Genomic DNA, 8,890 nt, shown 5'->3' with positions numbered 1-8,890 from the left:
AATGCGTTAGAGTAATCCTCACTTTCTGGTGATCCTATAATTCAGAATGACTGTTGCATTGTTCACAAATCAGTGCCAGTTAATTAATTAGTTATTCATCCACTTTTTGTAAGTAAATTGACCAGTATAAATTACTCCTGGTGTGTAGGTGAGTGGTAGGATCTGGGGGGAAGTATATAGGGATTTTGGAATGACCTAGTTTCTGTACAATGGAATAAAGCTGCTCAACAAGTAATTCCACTTTAGAGATCTCTCACTTAGTAAGCAGGTATTCCACATGGAATCATAAAGTTCAATATTCAATTCAATTTTAAATGAGGCTTCTAATGCTTACATTATATACCTTAAAGTACTGTAGAGGGAGACATTGTCTTTGATTGCTAGCCTTACACTGGTACATAGATTATTGGCTACTCAACTTGTCCTCAGTAGGATGGGAGGGAAGTTTGCCCACAACTGATATTCTTACACATGTTCAGCACTAGTGACTGAAGGTGAATATCTCCTCTTGTATCTCCCATGGAGTCATAGAGAGATAAGCATGGAAACATGCCCTTTGGCTCATTGAGCCCATGCCGAACATAAAACACCCATTTATACACTAATCCTACCAAAACGGATTTTCTCCTCCCCATATACTTCCCCCCAGATCTTACCACTCACCTACACAGCAGGAGTAATTTATACTGGTCAATCTACTTACAAAAAGTGGATGAAAGACTAATTAATTAACTGGCATTGATTTGTGAACAATGCAACAGTCATTCTGAATTATAGGATCATCAAAAAGTGAGGATTACTGTAATGCAGTGCATGAATTAGTCATTATTAGTGGTAATTTGGAATACTGGCCAAATTGATTGAAATGTTAGGAGTTCACTTTACACTATTTGTTAAATCCATCAGTTATTATGATGCAGTTTGATACTTATGTCAGTCCAAGCCCTTTGCTGTTTCTCTGTCTCCTGACAGATGATGAGGCTGGATATAGTGGTCATGCAGTCATAGGAATTTACGCACAGAAGGCTATTTTGCTCATAATGTCTGTGCTGGAAATAATGATCGTCCTTAACTTTGTACCTCTCCTGACTAAAGTATCTGGTCTCATGAGGATTGTGAGGCCATTGTGAACCAACAATTTCAAAATAGCTGCACAAGTACCTGTTGGGTAATAGGGAGGGGATGCCAACATGGGAAGCTTGCAAGATGGAAGCAGGGACCTCAGTGACAACAGGCAGAAGGTGGATGGAGTTGGAATGGTGTTTCACATCATATTGTACTGTTCTTGAAAATTACAAAGACGAGTTGGCACTTCTGTGGTTGATAATTTTCTACTTGGAATATTGTCAATACGGGAGCAAAAAATAGAATGGAAAGATTTACTGTCTAATCCTGTGAAGGAGTTATCACTAACAGAGGTGAGCGAGTGGGAGATGTGTGGAAGGATATTTAAGGATGGACTGCAAATCTATTTCCTTTAGGTTCTCTCAAACTGGTATCTAAATATAAAATTAACCATTTGTTGTGTAGCTAATGAATCAGAAATTCTCATCATTTTTTCCTCTTTTAATTTCAAAGATTTACAACTGGCTCACAATCACAGAGTGTGTTTTATTTTTAGAAAGAAGGCGTTTGCTGGGATAAAACTGAAAAGGAAGAAAAAAGAAGAGAAAGGTCTATTCATCGCAAACAAAGATGCACTAGGTAAGGCCACAAAAGTAAATACCTGTTGCCAATATAAATGGTGTACTATAAGATGTGGAATGTGGCAAGAGATTGTTTAGCTCACACTTTGATAAATGCATTCTAATATAAATCAAGTGGTCATCCTTCTCCATAAGTATACAGAGGTCATCTGCTATTTCTACTGCTCTCTAACATCCCCTGTAAATCATATCTACCTTCTGTTGAAACATGTCTTGGCTTACTCTAGTGTCATAAGGTAGATATTACATACCTGTTCATTCTTGCAATAATGTAATAGTGATGATTTCTGTCGCTATGTTTCAATAACAAGATTAGTTGCATGATCTTCAGTGAATGTAATCAATTTTCCTTAGTCCTGTGTCAGTAATTACTAGTTAATGGATTCAGAAATGATCAATCAGCTATATTATTTGGCACTACCATTATTTTAGTGAATTGATCAGAAATGTGAGGAACAAAATATGCAATGCAATAATACAATTATAGAAGAGTTATTGAGATTTGTGGCTCAGAAGGTGTGGAGTGAGCAAATGTTTGTGGATGGGATGCCTAATCAAGTGGCCTGTTATGTTATGTATAGTGTCGAACTTCCTGAGTGTTGTTGAAGCTGCATTCATCCAGGCAAGTGGAGAGTGTTCCATTACACTCCTGACTTGAGCCTTATAGATGGTGGACAGGCTTTGGCAAGTTAGGAGGTGAGTTACTCGCCATAGGATTCCTAGCCTCTGGCCAGCTCTTGTAGCCACATTGTGTATATGGTGATTCCTCATTTCTCATTGGTTTAGTGTTGTCACACACAGTGAGATACCGTGAAAAGTGTTTGCTTTGCATGCTATCCGGACAGATGAGACCATTCAAAAGAATTGATTCAATGATACCAAGCTGGGCTTCAAAGAAAATAGCTGCAGATTGAATGTAAGGCCAAAGAAGTTATAAAATCCCACTGTTGTAAACTCTTGGGAAAGAATTACAGGAGGAGAATGAAGTGAGTCATGATTGGTGGTATTAGCATACAAATGGTTAAAACATAAATGCTAAAGCTTTCTTTGCACTAGCTGAATATAGGTATCAGATTATTATTTGCAGTGGCTTAAGTAGCAGGGAAATATTGGGCAGGACAGCATTCAGTATGCAAATGTGCCAAATGTAATTTTAGCCTTGAACAGACATTTATACTTGGTGTTACTTAAATCTACAGTGTGTTCAAAAATAGAATGCAGTTGAAAATCAAACATGTTTTTGGCCTCTATTTATTGGAAGTTTCCTAGATAGAATAATACTTGAGTTGAACGAACAAGCAGTTGAAATAAAACGAAGTGCTGGAAATACTTAGCAGGCCAGGCAGCATCTGTGGAGAGATAACCATCGACCTAAAGCATTATCTTTGCTTTACTCCCTTTAGATGTTGCCTGACCTGCTGAATATTTCCATGGTTTCTGTTTTATTTTACATTTCTAACAACTGCAGTATTTAATTTCAGTCTTTGAAATTAATTGATGGTATTATGAATCATGATAATGCAGTCAACAGACACAGGGAGGAACAAGTCAACTGGTAAGAGATTAATGTAGCCTCCATATTCAGAAAGGGTGACAAAATTGATGTAGACAATACATATCTATAAATCAATTCAGTGCAAATAATAATATTGTCAGAAGTAGACATCATGATTATCTGTACTGTAAAAACCTAGCAAAGGGCAGTTAACACAGCTTTATATGATGAGTTCCTCAGGGCAGTGCTCTAGGTCCAAACACCAATAGCTGCTTCAACAATGTCCTTCCTTCTATGATTAGGTTGGAAATGGGGATGTTTGCTGATGATCACACAATGTTGAATTCCATTCACAGCTCATCAGAAAATGAGGCAGTCTATGCATGCATGGAGCAAAGTTCAGATGACATTTAGGCGTGGGCATGTAAGTGACAAGTAGCATTTGGCTCACAAAAGCACCAGGCAATGACCAAGTCCAACAGGAGTGTGTCTAACTACCCTGGTGATTCAGTGGCATTACCATCCTTCACCATCCATACCCTGGGGGCCAGCACTGACCAGAAACTCAAATGGACCAGCCACATAAATATTATCAATACAAGTGCAGGTCAAAGACTGGGTAACCGGTGGTGATTGAAGCATCTCCTGACCTTTCCACTATCTACATGGCACATTAGGATTGTGATTAAATAGTCTCTACCTGTTTGTTTGAGTGCAGTTTCAAAAACACTAAAGAAGCTTGATACCAGAGTGAAGTAACCCTCTCCCTCCACCATTGACACATTATGGCTGCAGTGTGTACCACCTACAATACGCACTGCAGTTACTCCAAGATCATACTGCAAATGCGTAATTTCCACCACCACAGGACACGGGTTTCAGACACATAGAAACATGACCACTTGCATGTTCCCCATCAAGTTACCCGCCATCCTGACATTGAAAGATTCCACTTTTCCTTCATTGTTGCTGGGTCACAATCCAAGAGCTCCCTCCCCAAGAGTATGGTGGGAGCACCTCCACCAGAAGAGCTGCACTAGTAGCAGAAGTTGGCTTGCCACCACTCAGAAGGACTTGAAGAGCTGTACCCTGCAACTCTACAGAAAGAAAGCTAGGAAGTGAGACCAGTGTTAATAGCTCCATTTTTGCCCAGCATGGATACAGTGGGTCCAATAACCATCTCCTCTGTTGTAAATTTCTGATTCTGTCTGTGAATTTCTCAAGTAAAATTAGGGATGGCAATAATGCTCTTCTTGCCAGCAATCCGTTCATCCTGTAACTGAAATCAGAAGCATTTAGTAGGTGAAAATTAATATAACAATTTAAAAATTACTGCACATCTGAAAGGAAGGGGTAACACACATTCTTCATGAATGGTGTTGAAATACACAGGAGTATAATTGTCTTCCTAGATTCAATGAACAGGTCCAATCAATGGAGAGCAGCGATCAACAAGCTAAACAACTGTTAGTTCAGAGGAAGACATGACTGAATTGCATTGTACCCTGGTTAGTCAGAGGAGTACCAGGAACGTGACTCATATTGTCAGAGATCTGAGTTGTGAGAGGGATTGGAGAGATTGTCTTTTCAGACGTGATCTAATAGATGTGTATGAGATGGTCAATGATAATGCTATCATTAAGAGAAGAAAAAAGACAGATTTCTTTTTAACTAACATATGTCATGAGCTCAGGATATTCCAAAGTGTGTGGTGGACAAATAAAATATGGAGGAATTCACATCAGCAAACAGCAGTCATCTATGCATCTTCAAAAACATGCTGTGGAATCTTCTTCATCCACCCCAAGGGGTTAATGACTTGCTTGAAAGATGCATCGTCAACAGGACAGTACACCCTCAGTGCTGAATTGGAGAAGGTGCCTGAATATTGTGCTCATGCCTCTGGAACAGGACAGAATTTGCAATGACTGACACCATTAATCTGAGCAGCTACTGTGGTCGGGCTAGGTTATTAGGTCAAACTAGTGAAAGGTAACTTTTGGACTGATATCTGGAGGTGATTCCTCTTGCAGTTAGTTGTTAACATCTGGGAATGGACCACTACGTAGAATGGTGGAGAAGAAAACCCTAGAATCACTTAGTGCAGAAAATGGCAACGCGAAATTTTAATGATTGAAATGAACCAAGTGGGTTCTTTATCTGTAATTATTTATGTTTTTTTTACAATTATGATGGAAGAGAAATGCATGTTATATTTGGATTACGTGCCTAATAGGTCAAGATCTGAAATTGTGTTATCCAACAAATTTGCTTTCCAACTCGTATTGATAACTTTTATCCAGTTTCCTGGGAAAGTGCTGATAATAAACCATTGTCTCAACGCACAAAATAAACAGCTGAGGAGGGTGATTGTTTAATGTAAATTTTTTCCTTGTGATTCAATTCTTTCCACAAAGTCAACAGCAGGAGAATTTGAATGCAAAGCATACTGCAGCAAAACTGCTATCCTTTAAACCATTGTATTTTGTTACTTGAGCCAGGGATTAGTATCTGTTGGATAACGGACAGATTGTCCAACCCTCAGATCAGCAGTTACCAGGGTAAATTCCAGGAAATATCCTTGTTTCCAGACAGAAAGTTGGCAGAGTGGTTTGCTCATTCATGACTGAAGGTGGACCTTCAAGGTATTGCTGGGAGCTGGAACCTCCTGATCTTTGCACTGCTGGGCAAACCCACCATTCAGCTTTCTAGCTCTAACTTTTTTTGCTGTAATTAGATGTTGAGGGTATTTGGTGTAGTTGAATGTATTTGCTTTTCAGGATCTGGGTGTTGCTGGCAAGGCCAGCATCTAATTGATCTCAGGAAGGTGGTGATGGGCTGCTGCCTTGAACCACTGCTGTGCTCTTGGTAAAGGTTCTCCCATTGTGCTGTTGGGGAGGGAGTTCGAGGATTTTGACCCAGCAACAATGAAAGACTGGCATCCTTGTCATACTTTTGCTTGATAATGGCTGCAGTAGTACTGTCAATTCCCTCTCGTGTTTTCATAACAGAAAGCTTCTAACTCACAGTCAGAATGGGAAGGGCTGAACACTGTGGCCTCACAGCCAGAGCTGGGACCAGCAAACTCCTGATGTTCATATGTGCAGAAAATATTTTTCAAAACAATCAACGCAGCAGCAGACTTTCAAAAGAATTTTGCATTGCACTGTGTAACATCATTCTTCTGAGTCATCATCAACAGAACCAGGCCCTTTGCCCCACTGAGTCCGCACCAACCATCAGCCACCCATTTACATGAATTCTACATTAATCTCATTTTTTTTATTTGCCCTACATTCTCATCAACTACCACCAGATTCTACCATTCACCTACACACTGGGAGCATTTTACAGTGGCCAATTAATCTACCAACCCATGTGTCTTTGGAATGTGGGAGGAAACCCATGTGGTCACAAGGAGAACATGCAAACTCCACGCAGACAGCACCAGAGCTCCGGATTGAACCCGGGTTTCTCCATAGTAGCTCTACTAGCTATGCTGCCTTGCCACCCATATTGGGTCATTAAAAATTGCAAATGACATCCTAAATTTATATTTTCAACTTTGCTACTTAGAGAAAAGAATAACATTAATTTATACTAGATAGAATGCATCCTAAGTTGCAGAGTGGAAATGATAGGATGTTCTGACCTCTAAACAAAAGAACTGCAGATGCTGGAAATCTGAAACATGAACAAAAAACATTGGAAAACCTCAGCAGGTCAGTCAGCATCTGTGGAGAGAGAAAGAGAATTAACATTTCAGGCTGATGGCCTTTCATCCCAGCGTGTGTTAATCCTCCTGGGATACAGGGATGTTGTGTGGAGGAGAGGATGGGTGCAAATGTTAAATTCTTGTTTAAAATAATGGAAAGGGCTAAGCCTGTGAATTACAGGCCAGTCAACCAAGCTTCAGTGGTGAGGAAGTCTTTAAAACCAATGATCTGGGAAAAAAATTAACAACAATTTTGATAAGCATTAACACATAAAGAGGAGCCAGGACAGACTTGCTAAAGGCAAATCATGTTTGACCAAATTGATGGAAGCTTTTTATTTGATGAGGTGACAGGAAGATTGGGTGAGACAATGGAGTTGATGAGCATTTGAACTTCAAATGGAAGGTGAAATGAGTGAACCCAGGGCAGATGATTTTAAAACCCAGAAAGTGAAAATCAGAAAAAGTGCTTTTTCTGGAAATTTAAAATGAAAACAGAAAATGCTGGAAATACTGAGCCAGTCAGGCTGCATCTATGGGAAGAGAAGCAGAGTCAATGTTTCAGGTTGAAGATCCTTTGACAGAACCAGAAAGTGCTGGTTGTCTTTGTATTAATGATCTCCACTGTCTCTCATCGTGGTAATGCCTAGAATTTAAAAATCTCATCCTTGCTGAAGGGCAGTGGACAGAGCAGTTTATTGGATCCTTAAATGGGAGCATGGCCTAGAAATTGTAGCTTCCACACCGACATGTCTGTCCTCAGCCTCCTCCACTGCCAAGTTGAGGGTAAATGCAAACTAGATGAACAGCACCTCGTATTCTACCTGGGAAGCCTGCAACCTGGTGGTATGAACATTGAATTCTTCAACTTTTGGTAACTGCTCCCCCTCTGTCCCTTTTCTCTCCCATCCTGATCTACCCAGTTCCTCCTGCATCCACTCCAGCCCCCATCACCATGTCTCTTGCCCCTCTTCCACTCTCTCCATCTGCCCATCACCCACACACTTTCCCCATTGGTTCCTTTCCCCAACTATTCCCCTCTGCCCTCCCCACCTCCCTCGATTCCATGCCCCACCTTCCTCTCCTATCAGATTCCATCATCTTCAGCCCTTTATCACTTCCACTTATCACCTCCCAGCTTCTGGCGCCATTCCCACTTTGCCCTCCTCCACCTGCTTATCACCCCTCCTCACCTGGATCCACCTATCACCTGCCAGCTCTTGCTCCACCCCTTCCCTCCCCCTCTTTATACTGACTATCTCCCTTCTATTTTTCAGTCCAGCTGGAAGCTCTCAACCCGAAACGTTGACTGTCCATTTCTCACCACAGATGGTGCCTGACCCACTGAGTTCCTCCAGCGTCTTATGTTTTGCTCCAGATTCCAGCATCTGTCGTGTCTTGTGTCTCTAGAAACAGTAGTGCTGGTTTAAGCAGACTGTAAGGATGGTGTGCAGTGTACCAGGGATTGTCTTGGCCTTGGGCCAGCATTGCAAGATCACAGGCATTGCTGAAAGGCATTACCTATTTTTTGTGGATGAAAATGAACAGCCCAGAACTAAGGGTGAGTCCTGGGATCAAGGGTTAGAGATCATCACTGTGATTGCGGCAGGGTTGGTCTGGTAAGCAGTCAGACTTGGGGGACTAGGTTGTGGGTAAGATCAGTGATCAGAACTGATGCTAGTTTAGAAGTGTGTCAGATGGGGTTGGTTCATTATCTGGAGAATTTCTAGTGAGCCTAGAGCACAGATCTGATGCCTATAATTTGGCAGTTTCTTTCATGCAGTTCATGGGTATGGGTTGTTGGTAAATAGAGAAGTACAGTCTATGATAATCTTTTGAGGTTGGGATTAACAAATATTAGTTAAGGCCTCAACTGTACCACACTGGTCTCAAAGTAATTAATGCTCCAGAAGGCCACAGCAAGAGCAACACCAGCAAGAATGTAGCCATTTCCCTGCCTCTCTGAACAAAAAC

General features: G+C 40.9%; 1 protein-coding gene across 1 annotated transcript in view; it reads left to right on the top strand.

Moving 5' to 3' along the window:
* Positions 1-8,359: 8,359 nt before the first annotated feature.
* Positions 8,360-8,890, top strand: part of fer1l6 (fer-1 like family member 6) — a 107,101-nt gene continuing 106,570 nt past the window's right edge. The window contains exon 1 of the mRNA XM_052023537.1: positions 8,360-8,477. Coding sequence (XP_051879497.1) covers positions 8,360-8,477 — 118 coding nt within the window. The remainder of the gene's footprint in view (positions 8,478-8,890) is intronic.

Source organism: Pristis pectinata, chromosome 9, assembly GCF_009764475.1.
Source record: "Pristis pectinata isolate sPriPec2 chromosome 9, sPriPec2.1.pri, whole genome shotgun sequence".
Taxonomy (NCBI): Eukaryota; Metazoa; Chordata; class Chondrichthyes; order Rhinopristiformes; family Pristidae; genus Pristis; species Pristis pectinata.
This window is presented reverse-complemented; position numbering and strand designations above follow the sequence as displayed.